The sequence below is a fragment of the Rhinatrema bivittatum genome, chromosome 2 (assembly GCF_901001135.1).
Source record: "Rhinatrema bivittatum chromosome 2, aRhiBiv1.1, whole genome shotgun sequence".
Taxonomy (NCBI): domain Eukaryota; kingdom Metazoa; phylum Chordata; class Amphibia; order Gymnophiona; family Rhinatrematidae; genus Rhinatrema; species Rhinatrema bivittatum.
Genome location: NC_042616.1, coordinates 425,985,600 through 426,001,406, shown reverse-complemented (window position 1 = coordinate 426,001,406; position 15,807 = coordinate 425,985,600). Strand labels below are relative to the sequence as shown.

General features: G+C 42.9%; 1 protein-coding gene across 4 annotated transcripts in view; it reads right to left on the bottom strand.

Annotated features, from left to right (window-relative positions):
- XRCC6 (X-ray repair cross complementing 6) overlaps positions 1–15,807 on the bottom strand; it is a 145,265-nt gene that overhangs the window by 35,603 nt on the left and 93,855 nt on the right. For all 4 annotated transcript variants that reach the window (XM_029590263.1, XM_029590265.1, XM_029590264.1 and 1 more), the window contains one exon: positions 15,210–15,378. In XM_029590263.1, the coding sequence (XP_029446123.1) occupies positions 15,210–15,378 (169 nt within the window). The remainder of the gene's footprint in view (positions 1–15,209; positions 15,379–15,807) is intronic.

Genomic DNA, 15,807 nt, shown 5'->3' with positions numbered 1-15,807 from the left:
AGATTTGACTTGGTTTTCCTTCATTACTACACACATCAGTATTGAATTTAATCATCAGGAGGGTTTCAATAACACTACCTTGTTAATTAACTAATTATCTTTATTTTATACATCAATACACTTAATCCATTAGTCATATATCATTTCTAGACAAACAATCTTTTTTAGACAATCATTGCACTTTACATTCAATAATTCACTTTTCATATTTTTCACTTATTCAATTGACTTTTATTAAATATAAAATAGAATAGCTTTTTTACAAATCTACACAGATTTTTAAAAATAGATATATAAGTCATCAATTGATACTTTAGGTGCATATAAGATATTATATACCTTTGTATATACATCATGATATTTGTTTATTAATCAATTTTTAATATTTGAACAAAGTCCTATATAATATTGCCATCCCCCCCCCCCCCCTTTTTTTGCATTTTTACAGATTCATTACTTTCATTGATCATATAATGGTATATATGATCCTTCATATATGATTTGTTTTATTTGTGTACTGAAGAGAATATACACAAGGTAAAACCATCTTTTATTACAAATTCACTATATATTTGTACTAACCGTGAGTTTATTTTATTTATATTACATTTGATGTTAATAATTTACAATATACTCTATGTGTCACCAATGCTTTATACATGTACAGTACATACACTTTGTTTTTAATCATTGTTTTATTTATTATTACATAAAGATGTACTTATATGAACTTTTATTTATGTTTTAGCCCCTGAGGCAGCCGTCTTGATACGGCGAAACTCGGCCTGAGTCGGGCTACTTTGTGTCTCCACTTCAATAAAGTTTTTTTTCAAGACTATTGGCATCTATTCCTTTGTTCAACCTGACGGCTTTCATAGATCGCCTTCCTTCGTGTTTTTTGGGTCCCTCAGTTTTTAAGTGGGAATCCCAAAAGATGAGGAGAAAACTACCATGCCATAAAAAAAAAAAAAAAAAAGAGCCTGCAAGCTAGTTGGCTTGCACAATTTGAAATAATACATCTTCTGCTCAAGGATTTAATTCCTTGTATCTTCTGATCTATTATCACATCATTACCATAGGTCACCTGCATATTACCATAGTAATGATGTGATTGGAATCACCCAAAGGAATGGTTTCCAGCAAGGCAAGGCCTGCAGTTTGGAAATTTGACGCACAGAGCAAATCGCCACCTGAAACACTGTTTTCAAGGTCAGTAACCACAAGGAAAGGCTACGCAGCCATCGAAACGTAGGGCCTGCCAAGAAATCTAACACCAGGTTAAGACTCCACAAAGGAACCGGTAACCGCAAGGTAGGATGAAGATGTTTCTCTCCCCTCAAGAAATGGGCCACATCATGATGGGACGATAAGGATTCACCAGGCCCCTGAAACAGGCAAGAGCTCCTACCTGTACCTTCAAGGAATTAAGGACCAACCCTTTAACCCATCCTGCAAAAATTCTAAAATGAGCAGGATCTTCATTGAATGAGGAAGAACATCTTGATCCACACACCAAGCCTCAAAACACTCGCCAAACCCGCATATAGGCTAAGGAAGTGGAGAACTTTCAAGCTCGTAGCAAGGTGGCAATCATTGCAGAAGAACATCCACACTTCAACAAGCAAGCCCTCTTAAGGGCCATACTGTAAGACATAGGAAAATGTGGGAGGGAGGTTCTGGAAGCCAAATTTAGACTCTTAGGTAGAAAACTTAAATCCAGAACCTCCAGGGTAGCATTCTCTGAAATGCTCCCTGTTCCACATGCAGGTCACCAGAGGCAGGCAGAGCTCCGGAGTCTCAATGCATGGATGAGACGATGGTGCAAGGAAGAGGGATTCAGTTTTGTTAGGAACTGGGGAACCTTTTGGGGAAGGGGGAGTCTCTTCCAAAGGGATGGGCTCCACCTTACCCAGGGTGGAACCAGACTGCTGGCGCTAACCTTTAAAAAGGAGATAGAGCAGCTTTTAAACTAGAACAAAGGGGAAAGTCGACAGTCGCTCAGCAGCGCATGGTTCGGAGAGAGGTATCTTCAAAGGATACTAATGATGCATTAGAATTAGGGCATCCACACAGTGAGGTTCCAATAATAAGAAAAGTAGTCCAAGTGCCTGTAACTAAAAACTCACCTGAGCTAAAAAAATTCTAACTTATCCCTATCAATTAAAAAGCAGAATGAAAATTCAAACAAAGAACAAACTTTGAAATGTTTGTATGCTAATGCCAGAAGTCTAAGAAGATGGGAGAATTAGAATGTATAGCTGTGAATGACGACAGACTTAATTGGCATCTCAGCGACATGGTGGAAGGAGGACAACCAATGGGAGAGTGCTATACCGGGGTACAAATTATATCGCAATGACAGAGAGGAGCACCTGGGAGGTGGTGTGGTGCTTTATGTCCGGGATGCCATAGAGTCCAACAGGATAAACATCCTGCACGAGACTAAATGCACAATTGAATCTTTATGGGTAGAAATCCCTTGTGTGTCGGGGAAGACTATAGTGATAGGAGTATACTACTGTCCACCTGGTCAAGATGGTGAGACTGACAGTGAAATGCTAAGAGAAATTAGGGAAGCTAACCAAATTGGTAGTGCGATAATAATGGGAGACTTCAATTACCCCAATATTGACTGGGTAAATGTATCATCGGGACACGCTAGAGAGATAAAGTTCCTGGATGGAATAAATGTTAACGTTCTTATATTGTATTGTTTTTTCACCCCCTGTTAAATGTAAACCGGCATGATGCGATGCCTATCGTGAATGCCGGTATAAAAAAGCACTAAATAAATAAATAAATTATAGCTTTATGGAGCAATTGGTTCAGGAACCGATGAGAGAGGGAGCAATTTTACATCTAAATCGCAGTGGAGAACAGGATTTGGTGAGAGAGGTAACGGTGGTGGGGCTGCTTGGCAATAGTGATCATAATATGATCAAATCTGATTTAATGACTGGAAGGGGGACAGTAAGCAAATCCACAGCTATCGTGCTAAACTTTCAAAAGGGAAACTTTGATAAAATGAGAAAAATAGTTAGAAAAAAACTGAAAGGCGCAGCCACGAAAGTAAAAAGTGTGCAAGAGGCATGGTCATTGTTAAAAAATACCATCCTAGAAGCACAATCCAGATGTATTCCACACATTAAGAAAGGTGAAAAGAAGGCAAAACGATTACCGGCATGGTTAAAAGGGGAGGTGAAAGAAGTTATTTTAGCCAAAAGATCTTCATTCAAAAATTGGAAGAAGGATCCAACAGAAGAAAATAGGATAATGCATAAACGTTGGCAAGTTAAATGTAAGACATTGATAAGAACATAAGAACATAAGAAAATGCCATACTGGGTCAGACCAAGGGTCCATCAAGCCCAGCATCCTGTTTCCAACAGTGGCCAATCCAGGCCATAAGAACCTGGCAAGTACCCAAAAACTAAGTCTATTCCATGTAACCATTGCTAAGAGAGAATTTGAAAAGAAATTGGCCGTAGAGCAAAAACTCACAGTAAAAACTTTTTAAAATATATCCGAAGCAGAAAGCCTGTGAAGGAGTCAGTTGGACCGTTAGATGATCGAGTGGTTAAAGGGGCACTTAGAGAAGATAAGGCCATCGCGGAAAGATTAAATGATTTCTTTTCTTCGGTGTTTACTGAAGAGGATGTTGGGGAGGTACTCGTACTGGAGAAGGTTCTCATGGGTAATGATTCAGATGGACTGAACCAAATCACGGTGAACCTAGAAGATGTGGTAGACCTAACTGACAAACTGAAGAGTAGTAAATCACCGGGACCGGATGGTATACACCCCAGAGTTCTGAAGGAACTAAAAAATGAAATTTCAAACCTATTGGTAAAAATTTGTAACCTGTCATTAAAATCATCCATTGTAACTGAAGACTGGAGGATAGCTAATGTAACCCCCATATTTAAAAAGGGCTCCAGGGGCGATCCGAGAAACTACAGACCGGTTAGCCTGACTTCAGTGCCAGGAAAAATAGTGGAAAGTATTCTAAACATCAAAATCACAGAACATATAGAAAGACATGGTTTAAAGGAACAAAGTCAGTACGGCTTTACCCAAGGCAAATCTTGCCTCACAAATCTGCTTCACTTTTTTTAAGGAGTTAATAAACATGTGGATAAAGGTGAACCTGTAGATGTAGTGTACTTGGATTTTCAGAAGGCATTTGACAAAGTTCCTCATGAGAGGCTTCTAGGAAAAATAAAAAGTCATGGGATAGGTGGCGATGTCCTTTTGTGGATTACAAACTGGCTAAAAGACAGGAAACAGAGAGTAGGATTAAATGGACAATTTTCTCAGTGGAAGGGTGTGGGCAGTGGAGTGCGCCTCAGGGATCTGTATTGGGATCCTTACTTTTCAATTTATTTATAAATGATCTGGAAAGAAATACGACAAGTGAGGTAATCAAATTTGCAGATGATACAAAATTGTTCAGAGTAGTTAAATCAAAAGCAGATTGTGAAAAATTGCAGGAAGACCTTGTGAGGCTGGAAAATTGGGCATCAAAATGGCAGATGAAATTTAATGTGGACAAGTGCAAGGTGATGCATATAGGGAAAAATAACCCATGCTATAGTTTCACAATGTTAGGTTCCATATTAGGTGCTACTACCCAAGAAAGAGATCTAGGCGTCATAGTGGATAACACATTGAAATTGTCGGTTCAGTGTGCTGCGGCAGTCAAAAAAGCAAACAGAATGTTGGGAATTATTAGAAAGGGAATTTATTTATTTAAAAACTTTTCTATACCGTTGCTAAGTTAAATACCGTCGCAACGGTTTACATGTAGGCACATATTTAATGTAGGTAAAAGTGTACAATAGTACATTCTAACAGGTGCCGTCAAAGGTTCGGTTACAATATATCATTAGACATAGGAATGGTGAATAAAACGGAAAATGTCATAATGCCTCTGTATCGCTCCATGGTGAGACCGCACCTTGAATACTGTGTACAATTCTGGTCGCCGCATCTCAAAAAAGATATACCGTATTTCCACGACAATAACCCGCCCACGTATATAACCCGCCCACACACATAACCCGCAGGTTTTCAAGATTTATGAAAAAAAGTTTTAATATACCCCGCCTCCTCATATAACCCGCAATTCAAAAAAAAAATAAATTTTTAAATACCTGTCGGAGGGCCGCGTGGGTCCAGGCGGGCGGCGGGAGCCGGGTGGTCGCGTGTTAAATCTAGGCCGCGGGCGGGTGGGCGCTTGTTCCAGGCGGGGGCGGGTGGACGCGCGTTAGTTCGAGGCGGGTGGTCGCGTGTTAAATCTAGGCCGGGTCGCTCAAGGCAATCTAGGCCGGGTCGCTCAAGGCAGTCACATGCCGTGACGTCACGGCATGTGACTGCCTTGAGCATCGAATCGCAGGGGTCGCATTCATTCATCCAGGCGGAGGAGCCGGCTGCTTTCGCCGCTACTGCCTTGAGCGCCGAAAGCAGCCGGCAGCGGCAGCTGAAAGCAGCCGGCTCCTCCGCCTGGATGAATGAATTCATTCACTGCCGGTGGGGGCTGCCCCAGCCCCCACCGGCAGTGAATGAATGCGACCCCTGCGATTCGATGCTCAAGGCAGTCACATGCCGTGACGTCACGGCATGTGACTGCCTTGAGCGACCCGGCCTAGATTGCCTTGAGCGACCCGGCCTAGATTTAACACGCGACCACCCGCCTCGAACTAACGCGCGTCCACCCGCCACCGCCGCCTGGAACAAGCTGCTTTCGGCGCGCATTCATTCACTGCCGGTGGGGGCTGCCCCCACCGGCAGTGAATGAATGCGCGCCTGTGCGACCCGGCCTAGATTTAACACGCGACCACCCGCCGGCCGTCTCGAACTAACGCGCGTCCACCCGCCCCCGCCGCCGCCTGGAACAAGCGCCCACCCGCCTGCGGCCTAGATTTAACACGCGACCAATCAGGAAGCGGCCGGGCGCAGGGATAGGACGGACTCCTCTCAGCTGCAGCCTATTCAGAGTCGGGAAACTTTATTGGTTGTAAAATTTTTTCTGGATAACCCGCCCACGTTTATACCCCGCGGGGGGCATGCGGGGTAGGTAAAAACGCACATTACCCGCGGGTTATATGCGTGGAAATACGGTAATTGCGATGGAGAAGATACAGAGAAGGGCGACCAAAATGATAAAGGGAATAGAACAGCTCCCCTATGAGGAAAGACTAAAGAGGTTAGGACTTTTCAGCTTGGAGAAGAGACAGCTGAGAAGGGATATGATAGAGGTGTTTAAAATCATGAGAGGTCTAGAACGGGTAGATGTGAATCGGTTTTTTACTCTTTCGGATAACAGAAAGACTAGGGGGCACTCCATGAATTAGCATGGGGCACATTTAAAACTAATCGGAGAAAGTTCTTTTTCATTCAACGCACAATTAAAATCTGGAATTTGTTGCCAGAAGATGTGGTTAGTGCAGTTAGTATAGCTGTGTTTAAAAAAGGATTGGATAAGTTCTTGGAGGAGAAGTCCATTACCTGCTATTAATTAAGTTGACTTAGATAATAACCACCGCTATTACTAGCAAAGGTAACATGGAATAGACTTAGTTTTTGGGTACTTGCCAGGTTCTTATGGCCTGGATTGGCCACTGTTGGAAACAGGATGCTGGGCTTGATGGACCCTTGGTCTGACCCAGTATGGCATGTTCTTATGTTCTTAAAAAGTCGGATCTTCGTGAAGGACTTTGTGCTGCAACAGATTCCTGTGTGGCAGAAGATGAAGGGGGGTTTCTATCAGGAGTCTTTGCAGATTTGCATACCATGTTCTTCTGGGCCAATCTGGTGGCACCAGGAGCACCCATCCCCCTGTGGCCTTCAAGCCTTTAAACTATTCTGCCCAAAATGGGCCACTGGGGGGAAGACATACATAGATATTCAAGGACTTCAGATCTCTTCTGTGACTGAAGAATCAAGGAACTTTTGCATTACAAGAAGTCACCAGCAGGTCTATAAACGGAAGGCCCCAGCGATCCACTATCAGCTGGAACACCTCATCCGACAATACCCATTCTCCTGGGTCTAGATACTCCCTGCTGAGAAAGTCTGTTCTTACATGGTCTTTTCCTGCAATGTGCAAGGCTGAAATCACCTGAAGATGCATTTCCACCCATTCCATAAGTTGGTCTAGCTCCTGGATACCTGCTGGCTCTTGGTTCCTCCCTGCGATTGATGTAAGCCACCATCATTGCATTGCTCAACTTTATTCAGACCGCTCAATCTTGCAGTCTGCTGCTGAACTGCAAGCACGCCAACCGGACTATCCGAGCTACCAGTCAATCTGTATTTCAGCACCCTTGCGCCATTAGTTCCTGACAGTGGGCTCCCCAACCTTGGAGGCTCACATCTGTCACAAGTACCAATCAGTCCGGCAAGGTCAGGGAAACTCTCTTCTTTAAATGATCTGCTTTCAACCACCACTAGAGATGAGAGCAGACTCCCAATAGCAGGTGGAGCTAAATCAAATAGTCCTGAGACTGCGGGTTCCAACGAGACAACAGGGAGCACTGGACACATTTTTTATTTATTTATGCTTTTTATATTCAGTCATTCCAGAGGTAGATCACAATGGTTTACATATATAGAATTGAATTACATTGTAAATAGATAATACATTTCAAATAGCATTAATATAAATATTTGAATAAACGATATAAATGTTATAAGAATTAGTAATTACTTCAACAAAGGATTAGAAATTCCAAGGAATTATTCATTCAAATAGAAGATTTATTTATTTATTTATTGGTTTTTATATACCGCCGCTCATCAGAGATATCACGACGGTGTACAGAGAACGAAAAATACGCAAATGCGTTGTACATAAAACAGTATGTTAACAATTGAAAAAAGGATACATTAAAACAGTTAAATGCAGTAACGGAAAAGATTATATAGATAATAAAAACAGGGATTAGCTAAAATAGTACAACTTAATATAGGAACGAGGGAAAAAACTGTAGGAAGAGAGTAAAGGGGAGGTATAAGCTTAATTTGATGGAGAAATAGAGGGAGGGTCAGGGAGGAAAGGATTATATACATGTGAGGCTGTTAAATACAGCAAATTCTTCGGTTGCATAAATTAGCAAAGAGGGTACTAGGATTGAAGGAAAAGGAAATGAAGATTCTGATGTTGACTGATGTAGAAAGGAGGTCGGAAAGGGGGGTAGTGCCTTCAATATCCTATCTTAAGGAAAAAGATTGATGAAACTAAGGGGGGGGGGAAGGTGATGAAGATTGATGAAACTAAGGGGGGGAAGGTGGAGAAGGGCTAAAATGGAACACGTAGAGGTCATGTGTAGGCTTGGGTGAAGAGCCATGTCTTGAGCTTTTGCTTGAAAGTCTTTGGGGACAGTTCAAGACGTATATCAGTAGGCATGGAATTCCATAACATAGGGTCAGCTAGGGATATGGCACGGGCTTTAGTGTAAGAATTTATAAAAGTATAAAAGAATTTTAAAAAGAATTTATAAAAGATGTAAGAATTTATAAAAGTAATAGGAAATTAAGAGTATAATCAGTCTTTTGACTTTGAAGATTTGAATAATTTCAGTTTAGTTCATAGGCTTTTTTGAAGAGCCATGTTTTGAGATCTTGTTTGAATTTCTTTTTTTCAGTTATTAGTCTTAGTGGGCCAGGTAAGGAGTTCCAAAGTTTGGGACTAGCAATTGAAAACATACAATCTCTGATTTGGGTTAGATGAGTAATATTGTTGGAAGGGATTGAAAGAATGTCTTTGTTTTGGGATCTTAGATCTCTTATTGGATTGTAGAGTTGTATTGAAATTCCAGGAGGAGATTGGTCATTGTTATTGATGATATTGAAAATAAGTGATAACACTTTGTATTGGATTCTGAAGGATACTGGAAGCCAATGAAGATCTATCAGAGTGGGAGTTATATGATCAAATTTTATAGTTCAGGTGAGAAGTCTGGCAGAAGCATTTTGGAGTAGTTGCAGAGGTTTAATTATGTTTGCATTGAGGCCTAGCAATAGGGAGTTGCAGTAGTCTATATTAGAAAAATTAGAATTTGTAACACTGTGCGGAAGTCCTGGAAGGTAAGCAATGGTTTCAGACAGTGAAGCATTCTGAGTTTGGTGTAACCAGATTTGATTATCTTTGAAATGTGTTTTTTCATGTTGAAATTTTCATCAATTTGGATGTTTATAATGGGTGGTTTTGGAGAAGTGTTTTCTTTTCTTCTTTTCTTTAAATTTTATATTTATTGAATTTTATAATAACAAACACAAAGATAACTTTGCATTAGAAATACAGCAAAAGATTAAACACATAAGAAATATATTCCCTTCAATATATTTATTAATATAAGGTAAATTACTTTTACATTTTCTCAAGGAATATGTGGGAGAGAGATAGAATTCTAGAGGAGAAGTTAAAGAAGAACAAAGACAATAATAAAGAAAAGCTCTCTGTCATTACCATCTTTCAATCTTATGCGAGTATATTTATGATAGTGGGGTGAGCTTCTTGGCATTAATGAATTCCCTTAAATGTTCAGGATTATAAAACACATACACATTTCCTGAGTATTTAATTACGCATCTAGCTGGATATCTCAGCAGAAATTCCGCACCCAGTGTGCGAGCCTCTGGGCACATTTTCAAGAAATCTTTCCTGCGTAACTGAGTTACTCTAGATAAATCAGGAAATATACAGACAAGCCCTCCCAAATAGGTAACATTTAACACTTTAAAGTAATGTTTCATAATCAATGCTTTATCATATTCGGAATATAATGAAACAAACAAAACCGGTCTTTCCAGTACTTCCAGACCTGAACTTTCTAAATATTCAGACAAGTTCTCAAAATCACCCGTAACCCCTATCGGGGATATATGGATTTGACTTTGTCTTTGTTTCAAAAAGAGAATTTTCTTCGGTGTTGGTATCATCTCTTCCGGGATCTTCAGAATTTCCTTTAGATATCTTTTAAATGTTATTAATGGTAGTTCACCGACTACCTTAGGGAAATTCAAGACCCTTAAATTCAATTGTCTTAGATAATTCTCCACAGTCTCAAGTCTGCGCATTGAGATTGCTTGTTCTTTCAAAGATATTGCACTTAGTTCAGATAACTGTTTTAAATCGTTTTTCACATGTTCTAAGTTGTTTTGTTTGTTCTTCACTCTCTCTTTTAAACTGATTTTCCAAAGAAGATATTTTCAAGGAGTTTTCATCCGTTTCTCGGGTATACTCATTAACTACCCTGTTCATCCCAACTATCAAGTCCCATAAGGACTCCATAGTAATTACGGCCGGTCTTTTTACCTGGAGGGGGCTTCTCATACCACCCATAACTCCACTTCCTCCTTCTCCCATTGATGGTCCTTGGGATATTCTCTCGACAACCTCCTCACTCCTTGCCGAGTTCTCCGGAGTCATGGAAGAGGGTGGTGCACTCCCCTGATCCACCGCCTCGTCGAAGCTTCCACCCAGCTGAGACGAAACTGCAAAGTCATCTGCAGGTGACTCAGTATGCTCAGCGGGGCTTGGAGCGGTAGCCCTCGGCTGCTCTCGCGGTGCTGGTGGGGTCAATGATACTTCCCCAGGCGGCGACGGTTCTCCTTTACCTGTCCCGCCAGCGGGGCTCAAGACCCGAGTTTGAGGTAGGAGCGTCGCAAATTGTGGGATGACTCGCTGACCACTCAAAAGTGAAGGTTCAGGTGGATAAACCCTCACTTTACCCTTTCTCTTGTGAGGCATTTCAAATTAAGGGAAATATTAATCGCGGCAAAAGGAAAAATCTGGGAGCGTCCGAATGTGCGACCGCTCAGGGAGCCATCTTGGATCTCTCTCGTGTTTTCTTTTCTTAGCCAAATTATTTCAGTTTTGTTAGTGTTGAGAGTCAGTTTCGGTAGAGCGCTCTTTTTGGATAGATTTCATGTATTTTGTTAGAGTTGCTGTGGTTCTTTCAAAGGTTTTTTCAAAAGGAATGTAAAATTGAATATCATCAGCATATATAAAGAATTTGGTGTTTACATTTGAAATAAGAGTGCAAATTGGAAGGAGATAGATGTTAAAGTTGCTGACAGTGCTGAACCTTGAGGACTTCCTATGTCAATTTCAAAGAGGTCTGAGGCTTGATTGCCCAAATTGAGTTGGAAGGATCAGAACCAGTTGTATACATTTCCACCAATTCCAATATTCTTTGATTGCAGAGAAGAGCATGCATCCAAAAATTTAGGCATACAAATTTTAGGTGTCCAAGGCTAGGCATTCAAGAAATAAACGTCCCAAGACTAAGAGCCACAAGGCTAGGCATCTCAACTTAAGCACACACAAACGTACGCCCAATCTGTGCGCATAGGATAAGTGGGCAACCAAGATAGATGCCATTTAACCTAGACACCCAAAGGAAAATTGGTTCTTACCTGCTTATTTTTGTTCTTGTAGTACCATGGATCAGTCCAGACTGCTGAGATTATGCCTCCTTTCCAGCAGATGGAGTCAGAGAAACAAATTGAAAGGCACCCCTCTTAATCCGGTGTGCCCCCTGTGATCCTTCAGTACAATCAATATCAAAGCAGAATGAAGAAACATTTTTTTTAACCAATGGCTAGAACAACAACCGATTCGAATAATATACCATGCCTATAGAAAAAGTGCCAACTTGAAAAGTCTTGTTAAAATCTTCGCATTCTTAGATACATCCTGCAGAAAAACATAAGCAAAAACCATCCGAGCAGACTCTCCAGAACATAATACCCTGGGCGGGCATCTGGACTGATCCTTGGTACTACAGGATCAAAAATTAGCAGGTAAGAACCAATTTTCCTTTCCCTGTACGTACCAGGATCAGTCCAGACTGCTGGGATGTACCCAAGCTGCCCTAAATGGGGTGGGACCCAGAGAGTCCCGCTCAGAGCACACTGCTGCCAAAAGAATCGACATCCGGAGCTCGGATGTCCAAACGGTAATGCTTAGGAAAAAGTGTATAATGACTTCCAAGTAGCTGCCTGGAAAATCTCTTTCGGTGAAACACACTGGCTTTCTGCCCAGGATGCCACTTGAGATCTGATCGAATGAGCCTCGAGACCCTCAGGAACAGCCAGACCTTGACCTATATAAGCCGAAGCTATAGCCTTTGAAGCCGTAAGTCCTCGCTTTGGGCCTCTCCATAAGACAAAAAGATGGTCCGACAACCGAAACTCATTTGTCACCTCCAAATATCTAAGGAGAACCCTGCGAACATCCAACTTCCTCAAATCGCAAGCCTGAGGGGAGTCTCAATCTAAATCCGGAAAAGCCGGTAATTCTGACTGATTCAAATGAAATGCAGACACGATTTTAGGCAGAAAAGAGGGCACTGTTCAAAGCGATACCCCAGCCTCCGAAAACCGCAAAAACGGTTCTCTGCATGACAACACTTGAATCTCCGATATCTGCCTGGCCTTCAAACGGCAAACTGGATAAACCCTGGAGCATCAGATTCAGACTGGACGAACCGGAGGCTTGAGATGCTTCACATCCTTCAGAAACCGTGCCACATCTGGATGAGTCGCCAGGGTCGTGCCGTCGACCTTACCCCTTAAAGATCCTAGAGCAGCTACTTGCACCTGAAGGGAGCTGTACGCCAAACCTTTCCTCAAACCCTCTTGCAAGAACGAGAGAATTTGCACAACAGAGGCCCGCCATGGCGAAACTCTCAACTCGGTACACCAGAGATCGAAAACCTTCCAGACGCGAACATACATGAGCGAAGTAGAAGTCTTGCGTGCCCTGAGGATAGTGGAAATTACGTAATCCGAGTAGCCTTTCTTCCTCAATTGTTTCCTTTCATAAGCCAAGCCGCCAGACAGAAGCGATCCGCCCGATCGAAAAATATGGGACCCTGCCGAAGTAGATTCGGAAGATGGCCGAGATGCAAGGGGCCATCCACTGCCAAGTTGATTATGACTGCGAACCACGGCCTCTGTGGCCACGAGAATGACCGACCCCGGGTGGTTCTGTATTCTTCTCAGGACCTCGCCTACTAACAGCCACGTAGGGAATACATAAAGCGGAACGTCGCTGGACCATGGGAGGACCAGAGCATCTACTCCTTCTGCCCTGTGTTTCCTCCTGCAACTGAAGAAGCAAGCCTCCTTTGCGTTCCGCAGAGTTGCTATCAAGTCCAGACGGGGAAGTCAACACCGAAGAGTCAATAGCTGCATTGCGTCCTCAGACAGTTCCACTCTCCGGGGTCTAACTGCTGACAACTGAGAAAATCCGCCTGCACATTGTCCATGGCGGCTATGTGCAACACCGCCAAGCGAGCCAGGTTTTGCTCCGCTTCCCCGGCAACCGGATGACTCATCATGCCGCCTTGACAATTGATGTATGCCACTGTCGTCACATTGTCGGACAGAACCCTCACAGACTGATGGAAAACGAGTGGGAGAAAAACGCGCAACGCAAGATGGACCACTCGTGTTTCCAGATGATTGATTGGCCACTGTGCTTCCTGACACGTCCACTGACCTTGCCGGCTCCCCGCAGGCAGAACACCGCGATCCACGCAGCATGAAAAAAAGGGAGCCGCGGCACAGTAAATATCTGTAATAACAGATAACCCCTCCGGAGAACCAGGAGAGCAATAAAGCAATTAAAGCTTTTTTTTTTTTTTTTTTTTTTATCTGCTGCGCTCCAAGTCAACCAAGGGAGGAAACGTCCTTGGGTCTGAGGCAAGCAGAAAACCGCTCCTCCCAGAGGAATGTCGCGTCTCTGGGTAGCTAGGGGAGAGGGACCGGCCCACCGGTAAATCCCCCCTACTCACAGGGTAAAAGAAGAACACCCCGGGCAAATTTAGTTCTCAGGAAAATTCCCTGCCTTACCTACCAAGGCAGAACCAAGGGGAACTGGTTGTAACCCGTTGGGAGGCCTTGCACCCTAATTTGTGTCTTTTTTTTTTTTCAAACCTGTTGAACTAGCCAGAAGCAACTAGGGGCCCAAAACCCCCTCACTTTCCAATCTGCAAATAGTAGTATATCATCTAATTTAAGTACAGGATTAGAACCACAGGTTATGCTTCCCTCATCTGCTGGAGTCAGAGAAATACTGAAGGATCACAGGGGGCAAACCGGATTAAGAGGGGTGCTTTTCAGTTTGTTTCTCTGACTCCATCTGCTGGAAAGGAGGCATAATCTCAGTGGTCTGGACTGATCCTGGTACATACAGGGAACTAGACGTCCAAAACCTGGATGCACACTGAACGGACATCCTACAGAGGATAGCCGAATGCATAGGCAAAAGCGCGCAAAAACACTGCCTGCAGCGCACAGTGGAAAGCCTTGGAGCAAGGCCTAGCCAAAAGAAGCTGCTCAACCCACCAGGCTGCCCCCATCCCTGAAACTCCCTCGGGGCGGGATGACTGTTGGAATGGCACGCAGAGTTTGGAGAACAGGGAAGAGGAATCCCTAAACAATCCTCCTTCACTGTTTCTGTAAGGTTTTTTTTTGTTTTTTAAACTTACTGGAGCTAAGCCCTTCCCGGCTGAGTACAGAGACGGTCTCCGGCTGTAGGGGGGGGAGGGCATCTGCCGTCACTGCCGCCCTCTGTTTCTTGCACCTGCTGCCTTTAAGATGTACAATCAGCTAAGTCCACGCCAGCTGAAAAACCAGCTACTGGACCAAGGCACACACTTCAGGAATTCTCAACTTGGGGAGAGACAATTTGGTATCACCACAGAAGAGCAGGGCAATCAATTATTTTATTTATTTATTTTTTTTTTTTTTAATTCTCCTTCTAAAATCTGAAGCAATCCCCAGTAGGGAGATGCAAGTCCACTATCTGCAGGAGAGGGAGAATACTGGCAAGCTGATGTCACTGCAGGAGTACATATACTGTGATATCACTTTGCGCCGTCTCCATCTGCTGGTAGAGGTGCATAACCCACTGATCCTAATCCATCTACCCACATGCTAGGAAAATACCACATTCCAAAAAGGGCATATTCACACATAAATCTGCCAATGCACCTCAAACTTGCCCTGCAGCACCCTCTGCTTTCCAACACTGGGACCTCCCCACAACTCTGCCAATACAATACACCTCAATCCTGCTCTGCAGAGCCCCTTGCTAGTCCAGTACTGGAAAACCATACATACAGCTCTGCCAATGTTCCTCAATACTGACCCAGCCATCTATTCCCATTATCCAACATTCACTCCCTTCCGCTCACCAGTCACAAGAGATTCATCTGGGTACAGAAACTGGGCTGGCTTGATAAAGTGGTGTTTCTTTAACAGGGCCAGGGGTTTGAATCCAATCAGAATCAGACTTGGGTCATCAAAATGCTTCACTTGTTCCGTTTCCTCTCTCTCAAGCACAATCTGCCGGTTGCCATATACCTAATGAAAATAAGAGACAACACTCCTTTACAATGTGACATGATTTCTGCCAGCTAATGGTGCTCCTAGCAGATCACATCACACACACACACAATATCTAACGGCCTGATTTTAAAAAGCATTTACACACTTAAAATTGGGTTTAACATGTGTAAGTGGGCTTTTGAACATTGCTACACTATATGCCATTAATGTGCACATTATAAGCATAAATGGCTTTTGAAAACTGCTATGATAGTATGTTACATTTGCATGCATAAAGGAAAATTGGTTCTTACCTGCTAATTTTCGTTCCTGTAGTACCAAGGATCAGTCCAGACTGCTGGGTTATGCCTCCCTTCCAGCAGATGGAGTCAGAGAAAAATCTGAAAGGCACCCCCTGATAACCCAGTGAGCCACCTGCGATCCTTCAGTATAATCAATAACAAA